This window comes from Neolamprologus brichardi, chromosome 18, assembly GCF_056152115.1.
Source record: "Neolamprologus brichardi isolate AB-2024 chromosome 18, ASM5615211v1, whole genome shotgun sequence".
Lineage (NCBI taxonomy): Eukaryota > Metazoa > Chordata > Actinopteri > Cichliformes > Cichlidae > Neolamprologus > Neolamprologus brichardi.
This window is the reverse complement of record NC_142121.1, coordinates 12146670-12171160: the sequence shown is the minus strand read 5'-3', so window position 1 is coordinate 12171160 and position 24491 is coordinate 12146670. Positions and strand designations below refer to the sequence as shown.

Below are 24491 nucleotides of genomic sequence, written 5' to 3'. Positions count from 1 at the left end.
CTGCTTGTGATGTTTCCTCATCTTTAAAAGGAAGTATATTCTACTGTTGCACTCATAGTAAGTCATTCTGGATGTGCGTGTCGGCTTAAAATGTAAATGTGAATGTGCGTCTGCTTTTGTCAGCAGTGTGAGGGATTTTCTCTAATTCAGCATGATATACAGGACTCCTTTTTGCCCAGATTGTCACTCACACACTCTTAACTCTCTCTCGCATGGTACAGTGTTCATTCCCTTAATGTTAAAAAACCCCTACACTTTTCAACCATAATAGCTTTTGTCAGGGTTCTTACACTCCAAACTGAACCAAAACCGTAGCTGAGTTATTCCCCTTCTTCACTTTGATCTCTGCAGCTGGGTGAAGCTGCATTTTTTTTTTTTTACCTCGAAGACCCTCTCCAATGCCGAGTGCCAGGCCGTCCTTGGTCCACTGGACGATGCCGCTGTAGTTGAAGACGACACAGGACAGCACCACCCGTTCTCCCAGCACCACCGACTGGTCCGCGGGCTCTTGGGAGAAACGAACGCACCACACTGCAACAGAAGGACAGAGAGCGGGATCAATTTTTTAGTTCCTTTCACTGTGACCTGGCCATGAGCTGGCATTTTTATTGCACTGTATCGAGCTACACAGTCCCTCTCTGGTCTTATTGACTTCTGTTTGTCCATATGGAGGTTGCTGGGTAATTTGTTTTGTGCTTTTATTGAATATAGGGTGTTTTTATTGTTTCTTTTATTATGTGTTTTTACTATGAACCCGGTTTGAGTGAAATTTCTCTTACAGGAATAAACATGAACTCCATGCATATATAGTGTTCATTATTATTATTGTCTTTTTACCTGGTCAAGAGTCCATTGCTTGAATTTTGTATATTTTTCATTCCTCTGTGTTTTGTCTCTTTGCCTCCTTTTTAAGGTTTTCCCTGGTCTGAACTGAGGCTTCTGTGCAAAAGTGTGTGTGTACATGCATGGATGTGTAAGCGAACAATTGTGTAGCAAGAACATCATTGCAAGCTGTTATACAGCCTGCTCTTTTTCAAAGGATTTTGCTTACACACACACACATTTCCTGCAGCAAAATAAGCCTTTTGGCTATCGCAGTGCCACTAAAATACACAGATAGAAAACTACAAGTGTAGAGCAGGCATACATTAACGCACTCGCTTAAAGAGAGAGTGTCAGGTGAGGAGGCGAGGCACTCACCCGGCGCTATTTTCAGCCGTTTGCATCATCAGGTAAAATTGTTTCATATTCTGGAGAAAGTCTTGCAAGAAGGCACGTTAATTAAGGCAGAGAGCGAGAGACTGCGCTGCCTTAGATGACACATGCACACGAACGTGCACGAGCACACATATACAAACACACTGAAACTTACAGAGACAGAAGCTTTTTCACACATGCAACAACCAATTTATGCAGTTGTGCACAAACGCACTATATCACTAACACAAATGCAGCTGCATACTCAGTCTGTGGAAGTGTGTATATGTGTGCACTTGCACACATATACACACTTCCACAGAGTTTGCGTCTGTCTTCCCGTGGGCTATTCTGTTCTTGGATCATGGTTAAAACAATCCTATTAGCTAATTAAGGCAAAACTGGTTAATAAAGCGAGCCCTGGCTCTGAGGGACACATCTCAGTGGGATTCAACCACAAAGGTGCAAACAACAGGGCGATTTACTGATTTGTCAGGAGGATTACATGACTTGTCATGTTATTTGTGTGGAAGGCTCGTCTAATGAAGGCAGGACATTTTAAAACTTCACAAGAAGAGCTTTGATGTTTCGTCAACTTTCCTTTTGAATGCTGATTCAAGAAGACAACTGTGGCGACTGTGAGCTGATAGCTGTGTAATTTATTTTGAAGTTTAAGGGAAAAACTGCCTTAACACACTTCACCGTTCTTAAAGTGGCTGTTGCTTGGTTGTGCTTTTTGTTGAGATATTATTTCCAGAATGAACAGTTTTTCCACTTAGTTCAAATGTTTAAACAACCTGTTAGGTTTTGTGTTCACTCTTATTTTGCTTCAAGTTACAGAAACCCCAAGGGAGGTCAGGTTATTAATTTTCATCAGAGTTTAAAATCCTCAGACTTTTTAATTCTCCTTTAAGCTTTTGGCTCTTATCACATGTTTAAATAGCAAACATTTAACAGCGTTTATCACGTTTTTAGTTTGTTTTGTCTCTTTTTTCCTGTACTACTGTATTTCTTCTTAATTAATGTAAAACATTTTGTAATCATAGTTGTAGAGTGGTGCGAGTCATGTACTTCTGTATTCAGTAGTTTCAAATAAAGGCAAACTGTTCATGAAAAGCTGGCATTTTTAGGCAGAATGTGAAAAAAAAACTTTAATTAGTTCAGTCATTAGTTAAAATCCAAGCTGCTTTCGACTTTCAGCCCCTAAAATTCTCATTAATCTACTGGGAAAGATACAATAACACCCTTAGATTTCTGCACAATCAATCAAAATGCAACACACAGAATATGGAAGCTGTGCTGCATTTTCAGTGCATTCAACTCGACCACTCTCTTGTTATCACTCACCGTGCACACATGGATCACTCACAGTTCAACACAAGTTCAACACGTCTTGTAAGGTTGCCAAAAGGGAGAGTAAAAAAGAACATACAAGAAAGCAGTCGCTCCAGCACAAATAAAAGGAAAAATATATGTGTGTGTGCGTGCAAGGAGTCATGCAGTATCACATACACTACATAACAAAAGATTAAGAGTTTGTTTAAAAGTTTGTTTACTTTTACTGCATATTATTAGAACGGTGAGATAGAACAATCCACTAGCGGGTCAATAAAATAATTAAAGCATATCTACTTTTATATACAGTATGATTTATTACATTAATATAGAATGTTAATGGATTTTATTTCTTCTGATATGTTAAACAACCCTGGCACAGAGGCAAAAATATCCATTCTAATGTTAGTTCTTGCAAGCCATATGTAGTATCCTTAAACAACTGCTGCAAGCCACCCAGAGACCCACCTTGAATCTATCTCCTAATTTTCATGTTATAGCTAATCTAATCCATGTTGTTCTTGCCTTTTTCTGTACTTGGGGTCTTATCACTGCTCTCTGTCTTTTTCCTTTTCCCTTGTATGAAGAGGTATTCCACCAAGTAAAAATAAATGAAAAGGAAAACAGCAATCTTCTTTGTCTATAGTTCTCCTGATTGAAACACATTTTTTCACACCTGGTCTTTGAAAAACGAAAAAAAGGTGATAATGTTCCCCGGCTGTAAAAACGTGCATTCTTAGGTCTTTAATCTTAAAAAGTGAAAGTCAAACAGAATACCTTAAAATAAAACTACGAACGTGGGAGCTGCTTCTCTTTCTGAGTGGAAAAAGAAGGAGCTGCTGGGTTGTGCCTGCTAACTTGAGTGATTTACATGTGGGTCATGTTATGCATGATTTATGCAAAATTAACAGCTATTATGAGCAAAGGCCCTCATCTTCGTGTAGAACTCTGTACAGAACAACACATGTTCTCACGGGACTGGCTGTGATGTGTTTAATCTGTGTGTAACTGTGTAGGAGAGAGAAAGAGAGAAGTAGTGACAGAAAGATATGAAGGAGGAGACAACAAACATTTCTGTTTGTGTGCTGTGAAATGCATGAATGTGTGGGTATGACTGCGTGGGTATACACTGATCAGCCACAACATTAAAACCACCTGTATGATGTTGTGCGGTCTGTTACCAGCACAGTTCTGATCAGTCAGGGCAATAACTTAAGACCTCCAGGACTGTCAGTGTCTATAGTGGAAAGTTAGCAGTGGATCCTGCAGCTTTTGAATTGCAGTGTGCATTTGTGGTTTTTGTTTTGGAGGCTGGGTTAATACCTTTAATATCTGTGCTCCAGAGCAGCATTTGCATTGAGGCTGGGCACAACGTTGTGTTGGAAGAGGCCAGAACCACTGGCCAGTGCAATCACATGAAGGGTTTTTGCTCGCAACAATGCCAGTGGTAGGTAACACACGTCAGTGTTTTATCCAAATGTATTCAAGGACTCTCACAGTTTAATGCCGAACTTCACCCGTCAGTGGGTTTAAAGTTGTGGCTGCCTGGAGTAGATTTGTGTGCATATTTGGGATTGAATACGTGTGTCTGCAGTTTGTCAGCTTGAAGCAGGGATTCAGATCAGAGAAGTGAGAGCTGTACAGACAGAGAACAGAGATGTAATTAACCCTACGGGATACCCCACCAACCCGCTGCCTCCACCAGCATACACACACCTCTGTCTCTCTCCCCTCTAACATTTTCTCCATTTTCAAACTCCCCGTGTATTTCTTCTCACATGTGGTCAGTTTCTCTACATTTATATTTCCTTTATGTGTTGCTCTTTTTTTTAGCCTCTCTACATTTTCCTCCAATCACTTTTTCTTTTTTCTTGTCAGGGTTTCCAAGTTCACCCTGTTTAACTTTGACTAGCCCACCTCTTTTAATACAGTCTGACTCTTTCCGTCCTCGTTTCCTCTCCTTCTTTGTGTATTTTTTTCAATGCAGCAATGCACAATTTTTATAGCTTCTTCAATCTCCCTCTCTTTTGTTCTTTGGACCCAGCTCGTTGTTTCTCCACCTCCCTCCATCTTCTCTCTTTCCTCTCCCGCTTTGCTTCACTACCCCTCTAGTACTCCAGTATTTCCCTCATTATCTCTCTGTATCTATGAACATTTTTTCCATGTTTTTTATATATTTCTCACTTTTCTTCGCCCTCTCTCCTATCCACTGTTTTCTGCTGCAATTGTCTCTTTCTGTCTCAGCCTCCTCCTCACTCTCCTTCTCATCTTTACATCCCTGCATCATTACCCTTGGGGATAATCTTGGGCATATCTTCTCTTCCTCTTTTTTATTCTCATTGCATAATGACCCAGCTTCACAATAAAAGCCACAGTGCCCTTGCATATTATCCGTAATACCTTTAATATCTTTTATTCACTTTGGTCTTTTTTTTTTCCCTTCAGGCTGAGCTTTGTTAAACATCAATACAAGCACTATCTAACTAGCCCTATCAATTTCTACTTGAAGCGTACAAGTCTTTCTGTATTATAAAGAAATTCTACATTTTGCGTTAATGCTGAAGTATTAACATTCAGTGGCTGACTTGGAATAGAGGAGCTGCACTAGAACCTCACACAGAAGTGTAGGCTGAAGGGGGAAGCTGAGCAGCAAGGACGATTTTAGCCAGTGAATTTGTACTGTCAAATAATTCATAGACTTTCATAATGAGTAACCTAGGACATCGGTTCATGTGAACATTTATGCAGGTGATTAACCATGTAAGAAATGTTTGCCTTCACTTGACACTTGACTTGATAAGTAGTTGTATGCCATCCATCCATACATTCATACATCAATCCATGCATCCATCCATACATCCATCCATCCATACATGCATACATCCATCCGTACATCCATACATGCATACATGCATCCATCCATACATACATGCATACATGCATCCATCCATACATACATACATACATCCATACATCCATCCATGCATACATACATGCATCCATCCATACATGCATACATGCATCCATCCATACATGCATACATCCATCCATCCATCAATACATCCATACATCCATACATGCATCCATCCATACATACATACATCCATCCATGCATACATCCATACATCCATCCATACATCCATCCATACATCCATCCATCCATAACTGCTCACAGTGGTATGGAGGCTGTCCCAGGTATCATAGGGAAAAATGGTGTATACCTTGGCGTCTATTGTGACTGCTCCCACAAAGCTGATGTATGTTTCAGAGCATATTTACTGTTGTATTGTGGTCTGCATCAGCCCTTTCACAGCTGTCATTGTATAACACTGAATGCATTGTCTTTTTCACTTCAAAACTCATCTTTTCTCCAAATGAAAAGCCACTTGCAAAGAAACAACACAATACAAACACACATGGCTCTTGTTTTGTCAGGGGTGCCGGGTACAGGAAAGACTTTCCTGTAGCACCTTGCTTACTGCAACCAAAGACTTTAACAAAGGATTAGAAATAAGGTTAAAAAGGGTGCTGTTTGGGTTAAAATGACCACTTCCAAAAGGTTAGGGAATGATTACTTTAGCGGTTAAAAAGGTTTAAGAAATGGACAGTAATCTCCTTTGTGAAAGTCATAAATTTCGTCCGCCCATTGATTTACTTTAGGAAGGAGTGTTTGCTCTGCACAGACAATCACAGTCGTAATCTACACAACCACCAAACGATGAACACAGTGTTCCTTAGAAAAAGACGTTTACTATTAAAAAACAATATCAAGAAACTGTAGTACCTGTAATAAAACTGCAACTCTTCTGCAGTTTTGACAGCTGGCAGTGAAATAAGATGGTAACCTGACTTGGTGTCAGCGCTGCTGCACAGTACAGGTGTGTGTCCCCATATAATATTTGCCACTATCCCTTTTTGCTCAGTTGTCTTTGCTGTGATAAGCACAAATGAATCTATCACATAACTTCTTATTCCGAGTGCAGTTCACAGGTTTTTGATTAGCTCAAGGATAAAAAAAGAAATAGGCTGAGTGCAGCTGACAAGAATGTATGAAACTGGAATTTCAGGCGGCAATCAACTTTTCAGCGCTCTCTCTTCTCCTGTGAGCTAAACAATAACACTGCTCACTCATATCAAATCATAACTTTCATGCAGCGCTCTTCTTTTTGGAATTTGAGTTAATATGAAAAGGAAGGAAGTCTTTGTAACAAGAAGAAATCGGCTGACATTTTAACTGCCTTGACTTTAAAGTGGGATGTCTTGTCATCTTATTAGACATGGTCACAGTACTCCCTGAGGAATGCAGCTGCTGATTCCAAACAGCGAAGACCTCCAAGGTGGCCATCAGAGGCCAAATGCAATTTCCTACAAGCAAATGTAGAAATGAAAAGGCAGTTTGTGAGGTTTGTAACCCTAAACTGCACATCTCCACACCCTGAAGCATTCATGCTTCTAACCCCCACCCCAAAAACTGCAACGCTGACCCTTTCCTTGTATTCATGGCCCAGCTCTGCCTCTGGGCTATGGCTCGCTCCCATTTCAACTACCACACACCACTCTCACTCAGGAGAGAGAGCACGCTGTGTCTACGTGTGTATGCGAAAGCATTGTTCGTGTTTACACGCATGCCTGCATGCGTAGCTGTCATTGTTGTGTTGTGTACACCGCGCGCATATATTTGCCATTTCCGAAAAAGGCAGCAAAGGGCAAAGTGTGGCTGCAAGAGTCAAAAAAAGGTGTTCGCCTCAAAGAGAGAAAAGGAAAAAGAAAGTGTTTGTGTGCATGTGTGTGAAGGAACAAAAAGAAAAGCAAAGAAATTAAACAGCATATAGATGGCTAACATCCAGTACTAGGAGAAAAATTATGACTCGTAATAAACTCTCCAGGCATTTATGTGATATTAGTAGCTTAAAAGACTAATATATAAAATCATAAAACTGAGAGAAGAAGAAAACGTGTAATAATTTTCTGAGTAGTTACTGGGGTAGGTGCTCTGCCTCTGTCATCTATGACAGTGAGACATCACATAAGCGTATTTAAGCTATCATGACAGTTTGTAAGTTAGTTGGTGCATTACATTTTTTAAATGGTCTAAAAGACATCATTGTGGTGTCTGAAATACATTTTTTATGCTTCCATAGTTTTAGAAATAATTCATCTACATTGCCGTATATTTTAATTTACCACTCAAAATGCTTTTGGGCCTTAACAAGCAAAGTGCTGTATTACTTTGCAGCATGAACATGACTGTCAAATATTTGATATCTGACAAAATTATGGATCTATTATTGACCTGTAGAGTACAGAAATTCACAACCTTCAAGCTACAGACTGAAACGTAGAATAACTTCCTCTTATGTGAATGTTTAAATGTTTCAACTAATCAAATACCTACAACACAGATGTGGTAATTGAACTATTACCTGAAAAATTCCTCTGATAATGTATGAGAGAGATATTACACAGCCACAGTTAGAGACGAATCTCTGTTTTAGCTATAGTTATATTCTTTACAGAAATGCTGTGCATCTATAGTACATTTAGCCTGCAGTATATAGGAAGGCTTGGCACACAAAGCAACTACAGAAAAGATTTTTCTGTCACATTACAAAGCCATGTCTCCCTCCAGTCATTTACAAACAAAGGTCACGAATACAGCGACCTGTTTGTTTCTGATTGGCCGTGAGGGGCGACTGCATCATTCCTGTGGGTTGATATGCTTACTGCATCCTTGTTTATTTGATGTTTTGGAAATATAATTTATGTAACATTTATGCCCCCAAAGCACACAGCATTTAACTGACAGAGACGTACACGAGAGCGGACAGAGAGAGACAGAAAAGGACTCGGCGAGACAGACACAGTGGGACAGACACGGAGATCATAACTTTGCCGCTGTGTGTCTCAGTTTTTGCTGTGTGTTTGCTGTAAACAGTAGCTCCGCGATTTCCCAGTGCCCCCCACCATCAAATGCTGCTTTTATTTCTCCTCACAAACACCTCCAGCAGAACAGAGAAGCAGCGTGAAACCAACCGTAGAGGTGATGCTGAGCAAACCCAGCAGTTATTGGAAATCACACGCGCACTCACAGGGGCAGTTACCGATGCGTAGATATAGAAACGCACACTCTAACACACACAAGGGCACTCCAAAAAAGTAATGCGCGCAAGATTTATGAGCACATGAGCGTACTTACAAAAGCACAGGCACCAATCACACGCACACAAATATACACAATTACACTGCCAAAAACACTTGCACATGCACATACGCACACAGACACACGCATCTTTCTTCCCCAGTTATTGGCTTACATTCATAAAACATTTGACTTATCTGTTTACTTGAAAATCACTTTGAGGATCTTTCTTGAGCTTCCAGATTTTAGGGATCACCCAATAACATGATCCTCCTCTGGCTCCCGCTCCCTTTAAATTCCATTGTTTGTTTTTCTTTTCATTTTTGGCACAGTAGTAGTCTACATTTACGCTGCCAAAGAATATACAGACAGAACATCTGAATGAATAAAGGGATAGGAACATTACAGGGGAACTGTTTATCACAGCACAATGTGGTTGTTCAAGAATAGTTTTAAAAGGCAATTGAATCTATTAGAATTCTGGTCCATCATTTGTAGTTTGGCTATGATTTATGATTGCTTATAATAAGAAACTCAGTATTAATAAGCTTGAAGAGGCATCTAAAACCACTGATAGAAACCGCATACTTACAACTACAACAGGTCATGAGCCTTCTCAACACCTTCTGGGCATTTTTTGCTCTTTTTACATTTTCCTTCACTTTGTTTGTTCTTAAAGAAATCTGACCTGTTACAACTTTGGTCTAAATGTTGGTTCTCGTAACTAATTAGTAAAAAATGAGAACGCAGGAACATCAATACTAAATGGCAGCACGGTGGTGCCTCACAGCAAGAAGGTCCTGAGTTAGGTTAGATTCCAAGTTGCCCATAGGTGTATATGTGAGTGCGAATGGTTGTCTGTCTCTCTGGGTTAGCTCTGTGTCAGGCTGGCGATCTGTCCAGGGTGTACCCACCTCTCGCCCTGTGGTAGGTGGGATAGGGTCCAGCACCCACATGACCCTGACAAGGATAAGTAGAATATAGTGGATGGATGAATAGATAGAAACATCACATCACACCAATCAGCCTACTCAAGTTGCACTTTCCATCCATGTGTGTCTAGATTGGTATGACGCATGTAGTGAACACTCTGAAGGAACAGGGAGACACTAAAGATGAGTGTCACTATTCAATCAAATGTCAAATTACAGTTGAAAGACTGTTTTTGCAGAACTTCAAGACATCACAGTGAAACTGACCTTTGACCCTTTGGATCATTATCATCACATCATAATCTTGTACAGTTAAATGTTATGAAAATTTTTGGCCATCCTGGTGGTGAGGGGGTTATCACGTGCTGCTAAGTCCACTGGGTAGGTGGGGATTTTCAGTGTGAGTTTGCAGGTCTTTCCTGTGACTCTGTGGGTTCACTCCAGGTGCTCTGGCTTCATCACACAGCTCAGAGCCATGGATGTTAGGTTAAGTGGTGATTCTACAGTCAATTTGACCATAGGTGTGAATGTGAGCATGAATAGTTGTTTTTCCTCTGTGTTAGTCCTGCAACAAGCTGGCAACCTGTTTTATTACACACCTTACACCACTGGTAAGCATGCATGTCCACACCCATGATTTGTTGCTCATTTCTGATGCTTGGTCACCACAGTCACATGTTCAAATACATCATTCAACTACAGCTGAAGACTAAATGTTACACTGGCATCATGGAAAAGATCAGAAAATCATCTGACTCATCATCATCGATCGTGGCTCAAGACTTGGCAGTTCGTCTTGTAATCGGAAGGTTGCCGGTTCGAGCCCTGGCTCGGACAGTCTCGGTCGTTGTGTCCTTGGGCAAGACACTTCACCCGTTGGCTACTGGTTGTGGTAGCCAAGGGTGGCGCCAGTGTCCAGCAGCCTTGCCTCTGTCAGTGCGCCCCAGGGTGGCTGTGGCTACAATGTAGCTTGCCATCACTAGTGTGTGTGAATGTGTGTGGATGACTGAACGTGTAAAGCGCTTTGGAGTCCTTAGGGACTATGTAAAGCGCTATACAAATGCAGGCCATTTACCATCATGAACTGTTTCTTTCTGACCAACTTTATCAACCAATACAGAATTCTCGCTGTTGTCCATGGATATGTTTATGTGTGTGTTTTTCTTAGTAGGTCGGTTGCTTTTCCCTTACTGTACTTTTTCTCTGGTAAATGCCCAACGCCTATCAACTGTAAAAATCAGTTTCAGTTTTCATTTCGTGCAAATGTTTCAGAATAAAACTTGAAAATGAAGTGTTTGTATTTACTGAAATCCTGCTGTAGATGACTTTAAATCTGAATATAGCATACAGAAAATGTTAAATTTGTATAAACCACAAAATGCAGTTACAGAGTTATCATAAAATACTAAAATGGAACCAGTTATACTCCAAACAGAATAAATAAGAAAAGGCCCATTATCTTCAGCAGTCGGGATAAATAAAGATCAGAAACTGCATGGTTTAAAAACAATATTCATTTGATTTGATGATTCACTACTCTTAGTATTAGTTAATGGTAGCCCTTTTAGTTGTTCCAACAATAAATTGACATTTTCCTTTTTGATATTTTTTTTTATTTTAACTAGTTTAGTACAGACAAAAGAAAACTATTGAATTTGCAGTGCCCTTGAAAGTAACTGACAGCTACCAGCAGCTTTTATGGCGGAACATTTTCATGCTTATTTGTCATTACTGGTCTCATATAAGGGCTCATATATGGTGTTTACAGTGCTAACTCCACTATCAACTCCACTATCTGACATTTCTGTGTGGACTTTACATGTTCTTGCTTCCTCACATAGTTCAAAGACATGAAATTAGTGAGGTTAGGTTAACTGGTTGTCTGTCTCTATGTGTGAACCCTGGTCACCTGTCCAAGATGTACCCTGCCTCTCGCCCCGTGACAGCTGAAATAGCCTCCAGGCCCCCTGCGATCCTGATAAGTGGAGAATGGATGGAGTCATATAACACACCTTTGGCCTCAATTAATTTGTTTTATTGCATACTGGCCAAGAATGTGTTTTGTGAGGTCATTGTGACCTTGACCTGGCATAGAATGTCATGGCATAGATTCAACAAAGTGCTGGGAAAGAATTTGTTCCATATTGACATGATAGTATCATGCAGTTCCTGCAGATTTGCAAAAACTCGCAGATGCAAATTTGCCATTCCACCATATCTGAAAGGTGCTCCATTGAATTGAGATCTGGTGACTGTGGAGGCCATTTGAATAGAGTAAACTCATGTTCAAGAAAACAGGTTGAGATTATTTAACCTTTGTGACAACCAATGACAGCCCAGAAATGAGACCTTCTATTTATAAATTTATAAATTTTGGTGAACTGCAGGCTCAGTTTACTGTTCTCAGCTGACAGGAGTGGCACACAGTGTGGTCTTCTCCTGCTGGAGCCCATTTACTTTAAGGTTCAAAGTGTTGCGTGTTCAGAGATGCTCCTCTGCCGACCTTGGTTGTAATCAGTGGTATTTGAGTAACTGTTGCCTTCCTATCAACTCAAAACAGACTGGCCATTCTCCTCTGACCTCTGACATCAACAAGAATATTCATCAGAGAAATGCTACTGACTGCATGTTTTCTTTTTTTATAGATGATTCTCTAGAGCTGGTTGTGTGGGAAAATCCCAGTAGCTCAGCAGATTCTTAAATACTCAGACCAGCCTATGTCTGTGTGTGTGACAGTTATGCCATGGTCAAAGTCACTTAAATCAGTTGGAATTTTGCTCATTCTGATGTTCGGTTTGAACTTCAAATGGTTACCTTGACCATGAGTCGCTACCATGTGATTGGCTGATTAGATATTTCTACTAACAAGCAGTTAATAGAAATATTTTTAACTAATAAATGTGCACCACTGTGTATCTTTACCCTTTTTCCTTTTAAAATATGAACATTTTATGTATTTATAGTCAACTAGTACAAATATAGTCAGATAAAAACATTTCACCTCACTACTCAAATGAAATGCAATCTAAAACTATTTCAGTTTATTGTTTTTCAGGTAAAAGTTTTTTAGCTCTTAATTCATTTACCTTCAAACAGACAACTGTAGAGAACACCACAGGAGACGAAGCTTAGCTGCTCAGTACATGCTGGTTTCTTCTCATCACAGATGTGTCAAGATTTTAAAAGAAACAAATACTTCTTCTTCCCCTCTCTTCAGTTTAATAAAAGAGAATTCAAATTCATCTGCATTCTCTTTGAACGATAACCATTTGAGAATTGTGACTGCAGCAGCATTTATGATCTGTGTCTCAGCAGTGTTGACAAATCTCTTTTGGTAAACCAGCACCGTGTTCACAGGTTGTTCTCTCACTCTCGTGCACGTAGAACGACCTACACACATACATAGAAGCACATGTAGCATGCACAGTGGTGACAGAGTTTTACTGAAATTTAGCGCAGTCAAAAAAGTACTAGGCTAATCATGACCGTACTGCAACCAGCTTGGTTAGGCTGCTGTTGACTTCAAACAACTGTGTTGTATTAGTCTGACTCTTTTGCAGAACGCAGGCTGCAAACCCACACTTACATGCACACACATATATAAAAACACTTGTACATATGCAAAAGTACATACACGCACACTGGCAGCAATCCCTCCCCTGTCTTCCTATCTGCCTCTCCCCGCAGCTCTCTCTCAGTCTCTCTAATTGACTTCTGCTTTCTTACATTTCATTTCATCTCTTATTTCAGTTTTATTTCCCACTTTTTTATGATCCCCTGTCTTCAATTATTCATCCCTCTCTCTTTCTCTCTCTGATTTCTTTCCATCTGGTCTTGGTGATGTTTAATTCACCTCTTCATTTGGAGGAGGGGGGTGTCTGCTGCTGTGCGCCGCTAATTGGTTTTTAAGAGAGGTAAGTACACACAAACGTACGCACACTGACATACGCACATGCTCGAACACACACAAACGGACACACACACCCTCCCCTCCCTCTGCTGTTAGAGCACACTGTACATGTCTGCTAGCATTAACATCACCAAATGAGCACGGAGTGAAAAAGCATGTGAGAAGAGGAGGGCAATTGTGTGTGTGTGTGTGAGTCAGTGTATGAGTGGAGGGGGAGATTATATTTGTGTGTACGTGTCTGTGAGTGTGAGTGCATCTGAGTGAGCAGGTCAATGCTGTGAATGTTGCATTCGATACAAATTAGACCGAGCGCATGGATGAATATGAGCGTGTGTGTGTGTGCGCGCTCTGGCACTTCTAGAGTTGTGAGGACCCGCTGGAGACTTTATGATTTAGGACATTTTTTGAAAGTGTGAACATTTTAGTCATTCTTCACCTTTTTTGAAAGGCTGTGTGAGGGTTAAGACTTTATGTTGGGGTTCAGAGTAGCAGCGTGAGGACTGAGTAAACCATAATCATCTTGTGAGGTTTTAGGTCCTTACAGGTATACAAAAACAAACAGGAGTGTATTCTCCAGCCTGACTGTTCAACGCTCTCTTAGTACCAAATCTGATTGGTCAGAGAATCATCCAGTGTTACTTTTAGAGTGAAGAATGTGCAACATGAGTGGACTTTCCGGCTTTGGTTTATTATTTTTGCCACAGGAAGGTAAAGCACTTCCTGTGCATTTTCACTTGACCACTTGAAACGGCGACTAACAGATCTAAAGCTTGTCCATAAAATTTCTGTGAGGCCTTTTATTGAAGAAATTTAAATCATGTCATTGAGGTTGTTGGTCGGGTTGGATTTTATCATATCACAGTACAAGAATGAAGATGGCAAAGCATGTAAAAATAGTAAACTACCTCTGAATTAAGATGATTTTAAACTTGAGGCTTTCAGTAGCTGCTACTACTAGCAGATAATTAAGCCTTCAGAGACTAAGCTGGATGTGAAGCCCTCTCTATCTTCAAAACAGAAAAAGGAATTGTCAAATTTATTGTTCAAGTCATGAGCCCTGTTAGCTTTGTTCATGAGTAGTTCTTTGGCTGTGGTTACTAGTTGATCTAATTCTGGTTTTCATATAAAAATGGAATAACCAGTAACTACTTTGAGCTCACAATAGTATAAATGTTAGTTTTTAGGTTCATTCGAGGTTCATTTAAGCTACTAAAGTTAGCAGGTAGAGTGCACAGTGTATTGTCTCTAAATGTCTAACATGTAGTCCGCCTAGTTCCTCTGTCAATTCAGATGGTTGGACTTCTCAAAAGCAAATGAACAAACTTTGAAATGAATAATACTCTACTGTAACTTGAAACAAAGTCGAGAAAGTCTGGAATCACACCAAATCAGTCTAAAATTCTAAATTCTAAGCTATATGTGTGTAAAAAGATCTGCAGACTTATAGAGTTGAGAAAAACAAATTCTGCGGGTTCATTAATGGAAGCAACTTCCACATTATATGTCATTCGTGTCAGTATGTTTAAGGCTAATGCTGTCTTTAGTATTGCTGCAGCCATAAAAATAGTTTACTTAAAGCACTGAAGCACTTGAAAATAATGTGACATTGCGAGATAATGGGTTTTTACTGAGTTTCTTTACGGGGGGAATTGCATGGGAAAATGTTTATGGGCCTAATGCCAAATAAGTGTGTCAGTGCATGACATTAAAGAGAAGTCATTCACATAAGTGCTTACTGTACGAAGGCTAGTCAGTGACTGCAAAACTGTGTGTATTCCCAGACAACACTGCCACCACATCATTAGCCGCATCCTCTGACTCCAACCTGGACGTCGGATCAGAGGAATGGAATTAAGTCGGGGCCAGATTAGTCATTATCCAAATAACAAGCTCGCTCAGCAACGGCTGTGTGATTTACCCTTCAATAAGAATTGGTAAAGTGAACTCCACTGAGGCAGAGGAGATGAGGTTCTGCTGTGAAGTGTAACAGCTAGGAAAGAAATAACCTCGTTGCAGCCCTGAGAACAAGACGACAAAAAGCTCAGCTGCAAACAAGGACAGAGAATACTTTCATTTTAATGATGATGAAATATGGTTGGAGGAAAAATTGGAGCTACCTTTGCCAAACAGAGGAGATGTTCACGCAGTTTCTATTCTAATTGTCAGTAAGTACATTTTCATGGCGTTCCTGCAATAATGCAGAAAGAACAGGAACCGCGCTGCCTTCTAAGCGCTTCTTGGAAAAGCCCAATGTAAATGTCAACTTTTATGCTCACTGGAGGTAAAAAAGAAAGTTCTGCAGGTTAAGAAAATCTCTGTGAGATGTTCTGAGTAAACCGTGGCCTCTCAGTGAAAAAGAAACATACATGCTGTCTCTTCCATGTATAATGCTTCAGAGGAGCTTGCAGTATGCAAAATGCATTCCTTGGTTTGCATGTTGAAAATAAAAGCATGAAATACAGCTCACTCACGCTGGCACAAAAGCACAATGCCATTCTTGCAAAAAGAACTCACTTCTTTAAAGTCTGTTTGTGAATTCAATTTATTTATTTTTTTAGCGCGGCTGATAGAAAGACGTGTAATTAGAATTTTGATCCCCTGCATTTCAAAAATTCCTTTTCCCACGGCGACTGCCTGACATTTTACTCGCAGTTCCTTCATTTCTTAATGCAAAGATATAATAGAGCTGCATAGTGAGAGTGTGAAAGCTTGCCATAGCTGTTGCGTTGGAGGCCCTTTTTTGTCAGAACTTCACAGCCCAGCAGCATTCAACATTCATCATTTTTTTTCTCTGATGTAAGTGCAAGATACCTCTGCTACTACAGACTTTGAAGATCTGATCTCAGTATTGCAAAGAATGTAAAATATGAAAAGGCTCTTTCAGGTCTGTGGGTGCTAATTTGGACTATGTCACTATATGTTTTATATCTGAAATGTGGAGTTAGAGTTGACTGAATCTCTGCTTTCACTGTCTAATGCTTTATTTAGGAACAATGTTGAGGCAGTATTGAGAATTTGGTTTCAGTAATCGATTTTCTTTTTTTGATAGCCTGCATCACTATGTCAGGCAAAGAGATGTCATTATAAATAAGAACATAAGACTTTAATGTTTCTGTATTTTTTGAATATTTAGTGAGATCAACGCTGATGGTACTCCTCCATTACTGGGCTACGTTTCTCAGGGATCATCTGTCAGTCAAACAGTGATGCGGTAAAGTGACCAGGCAGCTCAACTCCATCAGGGGACTCCCGCTTTTCAAGAATTTGTCTCGAGGGCACCGGGAAGCTCATGGCTTTAATAATAAGGCTAAATGAGGTTTGTCTTTGGGAAGATACATTTTTAAAAGTGATCTTTGTGAAATTTGCTGCCAGGGCAGAATTAAGGTAATAGGATTTTACCACTGCTCTGGTCTTGCTCTCTCTCTCACTATCACAGCATTAGCGAAGGACAAGCACAGCTGTAGCCTCTCAAAGCAAAGACAGTGACAGAGCTCAGACTGCTGCACAGCTTTCCTGTAGATAGAGTTTTATTTTCTGCTGATGAAACTTAAGAGGAACTTTTGTTTTGTTTTGAAGTTTTTTTCTGCAAAACCGATGAGCCTGATATCAGACTTGCTGACGATTTTCAGTGTACAAAAAATGTAGAAATACCATTATTGCCATCATCTTGCTAGTTTTAGGGGCCGGAACAGTTCAGGTATCACCTTCAGACTGACAGTCTGTATGTCTGACAATAATGCTGTGTATGTCTGTCATATTGTATTTAGAAATATTTAAAAAAGTATATCTAATTTTACTACATCTAGTTGATTCTGCTGTATTTATACAAGGTGTTTTGGGGTATAGTTTATAGTGCATTTACTGTAGGGACTGTACATATTCCAAAGCACTCTTAATCCCTGTCATTTGGATTTGATTTCATAGGTGACAAAGACTTTGGTCCAAATTGAAAATAACTGAATTAAAAATTCAGGAGCAGGACCGAACTTCGTCATTCCTTCTCATACACCTAAAAATTGTCTAATTGGCCAATGCAACAATGTGTTCTTGTTTCCATGCCCCCAGTTTTCCTCCTTTGTTTGAGACCTGGGAGCTTATCCTCATCTGAGTCAACTGGTCTTCATTTATCTGTTATCATAACCATCTTCACTATGAATAAACATTGCATTTGCATGTTTGATTTCTGCATTCCTTCCTCATGAACCCCACATAAAAACAAGCATGTGAAATTGGGCAGACCTTGGTGACTTCTCAGGACATTATCAGTGAAGAAATGCTGACTTTGAAGGATGTGCCCCTGAACTCTGCAGCAGAAATTAGGCAATTTTCCGTTTTTCATTTTAAAGCATTTCTACTTTGGCTCATGAAACCGGGGCGGCTGCCTCTTGCATTCTCCCACATATTCAAAAACAAATAAACAGAAAATTGTTCATTTCTTGTGCTCCAGATGATTTCCCTGAAAAAGGCATTACCCAACACTGAAAGTTTTATAACAGCAAATGTGGCAGCTCTCGTGAAATGGGCTTTCACATGAATCATTGCTGTTGAGGCTCACTGCAGGCAAAACTGACACTACAGTTACCATCCAAATGTTTCAGGTCATTACTTAAACCAAACCGGTTGGTCACAACACGTTTAACCGAGCAGCCGAGGACGCGAACGGACAAACAGAGCCAGTGATTGTCGCTCGGTCCATCTGTCTGTCTTTCTTTTTGTTTGTCTCTTCGCTGTCTGCTTCGATTTGTATCTGGCTGTGGATCACTGCGTCTCTCTCTGTCTTTCCCTTTCCCTCTGTCACTCTCTTTCCGCTCATCCTTTTTTCAGTCTGTAGGCGTGTCTGTCGGTCTCTGTCAATCAATCGGCGCTGCTGTTGTGTGTGCGTGGGGGTGTGTGTGCACATCTGTGAGCGAGTATGATTTTTCTAAACTCATCTCCCACTGTCTTCTTCTCTCTAACTCTGTGCCCTCTCCTCTCTCTTATCTTTCCCCGTCTTGCTGTCAGTCTGTCTATTTCAATCCGTCTGTTTATCTGTTTATCTTGATCTGTTTTGGCTCATTTTTCCCCCCCTCTTTGAGCTTGTGTTGCTGTGTTTGACACGCACATAAACATCAACACACACAAACACACATACATCATCCTGCTTTCCTTCTCTGAGCTCCATGGGGACATGTATGTGGGACAAGGGGGGAGAGAACAAACATATCAAACTTCAATCTAGGCTTTTCACTCTTTCCTTCTCCTTCTACAAACCCCAACCCCTGAACACCCGCACTCACGCATGTGCGCTCGCCTCCTCCTCTTTCTCCTCCCCTCCTTCTTCCTCTCCTCCTTCTTCCTCAAGACACGCTCTCCCCTTTGCCCAGACCCGGCAGGCTGTTTGGCAGGGCAGATACACAATAACTGGTGCACATGTGCCTCCACACAGACACACACCCACACGCACATATATAAATATATCGGGAAATACTTGAAAAACATACAAACAAGCACACGCAGCCATAGAGACACATTAAAAAGTGCAAACACACACATACACACACTTCCTTTTTAAACTGCTAATTGGCTTGTTGACAGTGAAATATTTAAAATGAACCATGAATAATATAAAGAGACATCGATTGTATATTTGCTGTGTGAATAAAACATGAATGCCCCGTGTTTTTTCTCTCTCCCCGCTCTCACCCCACTTCTCGTATCTAAATTAAATTCAGTTCAATAAAGCTTGAACAAAGTTTGAACAAAACAAAGTAAAGTGAATACAACAAACTACAGAGACGCTCTCAAAAAACTTTCAAAATTCACAGCGAACTACTTTTTTCTCTCGCTCACTTCCCACCTCTACTCCACCCATCCAGGTGGCTCGGTCTGTTCGCACTCCTCTCTCTCCACCTCTCTCTTTCTTTCTACAATCTGCTGTACTGTGCTGAAAAATAAAGGTGACGAAGAAGCGTCAAAGTAAGTAAAGTCAGTAAATCCCCATTTTTTTAATGCAGCACATTACAACATAATGCATTTCTGTATTCAGGTTGCTTTTTTAAAGATAAATAACTACTACACTGAACTCACTCACCCATTAGAGTGAGAGAGTTAAAATCATGTCACTTGCTTGCATTGTAAACGTTCTTCAAGCAACTGTACAATAGGCTGATAGTAAGACAAAAAACCCCATAAAACCTGTTTTTCCTGTTGCACTTGTGCTACAATCAGCTGATTTCAGCTAAGCAGAAAAAAATGATGGAGCAGTCTACAACTTTTGAGGAGTAGAGAAATGGAGATTACTTCAGAGCAAGAGCCCGATGGTAAAGTGCAAACTGCTGCTGCTGGTGCTTAAACAATAAGCATCTGCATAAACAACATGCTAACACAAAGCTAGTGGAAAAAAACCCAGAGTGATGTTAAAAATCAGTGTATACCGACTCCAGCCAGCAGTCACAACAGTATAGCAGAATCACTTTGAGCTGGTTTTCCCATTTGCTTTGTGATGTTGGCTTAGGATAAGGTTTTGTGTCAGTGTGTGGGACTGTAGCCTAAGGTTTATATTGTTGTAATTGTAACTGTAATTATGTGACAATACATTTTAGGCCATGTTACGGAGTAATGCAATAGTCAAAAGAAGTGAAATAGGAAGAAGAACAAATTACTTTCCCGAGGGAGTAATTAAGTAGCGTAATGCATTTCTTTGTTTTTTTGGGTTTTTTTTTTTAAAAGTAACGTAATTCTTTTTTGGGTAAAAATGTGTATTTTGAGCAGAAATAAACATGCTGCCGTGGGGCAGCACGGTGGCACGGTGGTTAGCACTGTTGCCGCACAGCAAGAAGGTCCTGAGTTCAATTCCAACATCAGGTCGGGGTCTTTCTGTGTGGAGTTTGCATGTTCTCCCCGTGTTTGCGTGGGTTCCCTCCGGGTACTCCGGCTTCCTCCCACCGTCCAAAGACATGCAGCTTGTGGGGATAGGTTAATTGGATAATCCAAATTGCCATTAGGAGTGAATGTGAGCGTGAATGGTTGTCTGTCTCTGTGTGTTAGCCCTGCGACAGACTGGCGACCTGTCCAGGGTGGACCCCGCCTCTCGCCCTATGACAGCTGGGATAGGCTCCAGCGCCCCCCGCGACCCTGAAAAGGAGAAGCGGAAGCGAATGGATGGATGGATGGATAAACATGCTTATAAAGTTGTAAGGTTAACCAAGTAGCCTTTGGTACCTAAACTTTACCACATAGCTTTTGCTGGCTAAAACTAATTAAGCAGCTACTAGTTAGGAAAAGTGAGTGGAAACAAAACCAATTATTGAATGAAAAGAGAGTAAAACACAAAGCTCCCAAATGAGATACAAAGTGAATCTCTTTGCTGACAAACTTGTGACTTCATACCAAATAGAGGACTGTTATCACTGCCTTACTGCAACTAGTGTGACAGCCAGTGCATCAGTGTCAAAGCCCACTTTGTGCACATCAGTGGGACACCAGCATCTTCTGACAAAATGACTACGTTTGACATCCTGTGGCATTTACACCAACCAAGTCATATTTCTGCATCTAATTTCAACAATACTGTTTAATGTTTCTATAAATTAACAAACACAAATTATTCATCTGTGACGGTAAATTAGTGTGTCAGAGTTTATGTAGCACAGAATCACAAGTTTTGTCTCAAAGGGTTTTCCATACAACAACCACACAACAACCTCTCTTCTTCCTCAAGTCAGAACTCCACCAAAAACTGAAAAAACCTCAGAAAGCTCTCTCTCCCTCTCCCTCTGCCTTCTGGTCTTTTTCCTCTCATCTCTTCCTCCTTCTTCCCCGTGTCTCGTTCTTTTCAATCTCTTTTCTAACTACTCCTCTTTCTCTGTGTTTTCCTTCTCTCCTCTCTCTTTTTTCTCTCCCTCCCTTCCTCTCTTATTTCTCTGGAACAGTTTTAATTAGCTGGTAGCCTGAGGTCAACCTCTGCTCCTCCGCATTAGCACACACACACACACGCGCGCACACACACGCACACATGCACAGGCATTCACTTTTTATTTATGTGTTAGTATGTATGTGAGTGTGGGGTATGACAAGCCAAATTGATTTCCGTCACTTTATTTTAACAGCAGATAAATGTACTGCTTCCTGCTTTTATGTTCAGAGTAGAAGAGCCGGAACTCCCATGATGCTGAGCAGGAATATGACAGAAAGGGTGCACATGCACGAGTGTGTGTGTGTGTGCAATACGAGTGGGCGTGTGTAGCGTGTATCCATTAGTGTGTACTACATGTATAATAATATGTGAGTATGTCTAGTCTTGTGTGATGTTTATGAATGCATGTAGGTGTATGTGTATGTGTGTGTGTGTGTGTGTGTGTGTGTATAGACTGCAGCCCTCTGGAGGTTCTTGCAACATGCGACATTAGCAGTGACACAGAAAAGGTGCATTACTCCCATTTCATGTTGCACACACTAATATGCACACACACACACACACACACACACACACACTACTCCCTCTTCAATAAAAAAAAAAAAAAGAAAGGAAAAGAAAAAAATCCTGGACTTCTCTTCCAATTTGATGAATTTTTCATTTGGGGTTTTTTTACTCTAAAATCATCAGTGAGAAAAATCTTGTTTTTGTGACCGATTGCTGCAGGGAGAAGGGAAATTAAATCTCTGTGGAGATGGACCAGAGGACTCGCTTTTTAAAGACGTCTCTTTGCTCCCAGACGTGGAGTCATGGGACTAGTGTGTGTATGTGCACTTTATGCAAGTATATGTTTTTTGTTAGCAGGATTTCTGAGCGTCTTATCCATGTGTGTTCATGTGCTTTGTGTGTGTGTGTGCGCGCGCACCAAGAGCTTGTGTCTGCAAATATATCTCTGTCAGTGTGGGTGCAGGGTTCTGTGTGTTTACATGATTATGTCTGTGTGTGTATGTGTGTGTGTGTGTGTGTGTGTGTGTGTGTGTGTGTGTGTGTAAGGGAGACAGGGACACACAAAGCAGAAGGTTTTTCATTAGACAAAGTATGAAGGAGGTCAAGGAAGATGCGAAGGAGGCTGGCAAGGAGCAGAGCCCAGTCACAGGACTATCAGCAGGGAAGCTGAACTTCAGACATACATACACACAGATACACTATACTCTATATTCAGTATACGCACTCAGTAGGCTGATGAAAAAACTGAAGGGCTTGAAGAGGAGCTCTGCAGCAGTACGCAGGTCCACGTGAGCCAACTTAGTAAAAATGTCCCTAATTATGAACAGATTACTGTTTGGGTGTAACGAGTTAAAGCGCTTCCTTTAGTTCAATTTTCAAATGAGCAGCTTATCATATCATATTTTTACTGTTGTTCCTTTTAACCTTTTGTTGTCAAGAAAAGAGAAAAACCTGACACATACGTTTCTATTTCTCTCCCTCTCCATGTCCAGTAGCTGAACAGGCTGCTATCATAGCCCACGTGCAACTTAAATTTACTTTTAGGAATTATTTGCATTATTTTGAATGCACATTTTTGAGGAAAAAACTATAACAACAGCCATAAAGCCCTGAAAGCTAGTAGGTCCAAGTAACTTGAGCTGGACTGCATCAAAATCACATCAAAAACTGACATGTTAGTGCTGCAGCTGCCCTCAACCCCTCCACCAACCCAGCATCCACCTGCAGGCTCTGGGAGGATATTTATTTATCACTCCCCGCTTTTCCATGTAACACGTTTAGAGCCCAGATACCGAACTCTAATTATATTCTGCTGGTGAAATAAATGAGTCGCATGTAAGTCGACTGAGTGAAATGCAAATCGTTCCTGGGTGATAAGTGTCTGTTGGAGCTCTACTTCAAATCTGAAGAAGCACCTCTTCACTGGTGGCTCATTGAGAAGGATAATAATGCAAGTGCAACAGCTCCTCAGCACCAACACCAGCTAGTTTCTAATTTAGCGAAAGCTGTCACTGCAAGGCAAATTAATAAGCTTGTTGCTGGTTATGTGATAACAAAAAAAAGGTACAACCAATATCGACTCAATCTGAAACGAGTTAAAGGTAAATTGAAATGAGGATAAACCTGCTTTGGACAATACAACTAGCGTGGTTTGCAAAGGAGTTGCATCTTGAGAGCAACCTTATAATATAAAAAGATTCTTGTGCAGTTTACCTCAACTTTCTGCTCTGTTTTCAACAAATAAACTGCCCCGTCCACTGCAGAGACAACAATATGCTATCATTTAGTTTTATAGCGTCTCTATCCATTTTGTTCACGTCTACCGGCGCTAAGTAACAGGGTTAGCTGCATATTTCAAACCGTACTTTTCTAAAGCTTTTTAACTCTGCCTGGAGGTGGATTTAAGAACATTAAACATTTTAATGCTCGACATTAGCCATAACTTTCTTCAAATTATGAAAGTACGCTCTCCACACTGTGGATTTATAATATGTATGTTTCGTCTGATGCTCTGTGTTGTTCATACTGAGAGAAATGTTAAAAGTCAAGCTGTTTATTCACAATATTTTTATGGCGGCACGGTTACATCAGATGCACAAATTTTTTGCTGCCTTGTGCATCCTCTTATGTATGTTTCTACCAAATTTAAGCTGACACATTTGGTAGTCTTGGAAACTTTGAGAGCTTCACTAGAATTTAAAGTAATTATGGGTCTACATACTGTGCATGTAAAGGCAGTAAACATGTGTCCACAAGGGAAATTTAACTGTAAGAAGACTGAATCAAAATGAAATAAAAAGACAGCAACAAAGGCAGTTAGAGCTTCTGCACTTTTAAAAACTAGACAATGTACAAAATACAGCATGGCAATATGTAATAATAATTTTGGCTTTGATCAGATATTTATGAATGTAAAAATCTGTTACTACCAGGTTCACTGTGCATCCATGGCATTTGTTCAAAGCTTGCCCAAGCCTCAAACTGACTCATCTTGGCCTGAATCCTACTAGGAAATTGTTACTGGGCTAGAGCAGTGAAAAAAACATCCACTTTCTCCTGTCTTCCTCAGCAGGAACA

General features: G+C 40.5%; 1 protein-coding gene across 2 annotated transcripts in view; it reads right to left on the bottom strand.

The window, feature by feature from the left end:
- Positions 1-24491, bottom strand: part of kirrel1b (kirre like nephrin family adhesion molecule 1b) — an 82988-nt gene that overhangs the window by 33575 nt on the left and 24922 nt on the right. For both annotated transcript variants that reach the window (XM_087831530.1, XM_087831531.1), the window contains exon 2: positions 382-531. In XM_087831530.1, coding sequence (XP_087687656.1) covers positions 382-531 — 150 coding nt within the window. The remainder of the gene's footprint in view (positions 1-381; positions 532-24491) is intronic.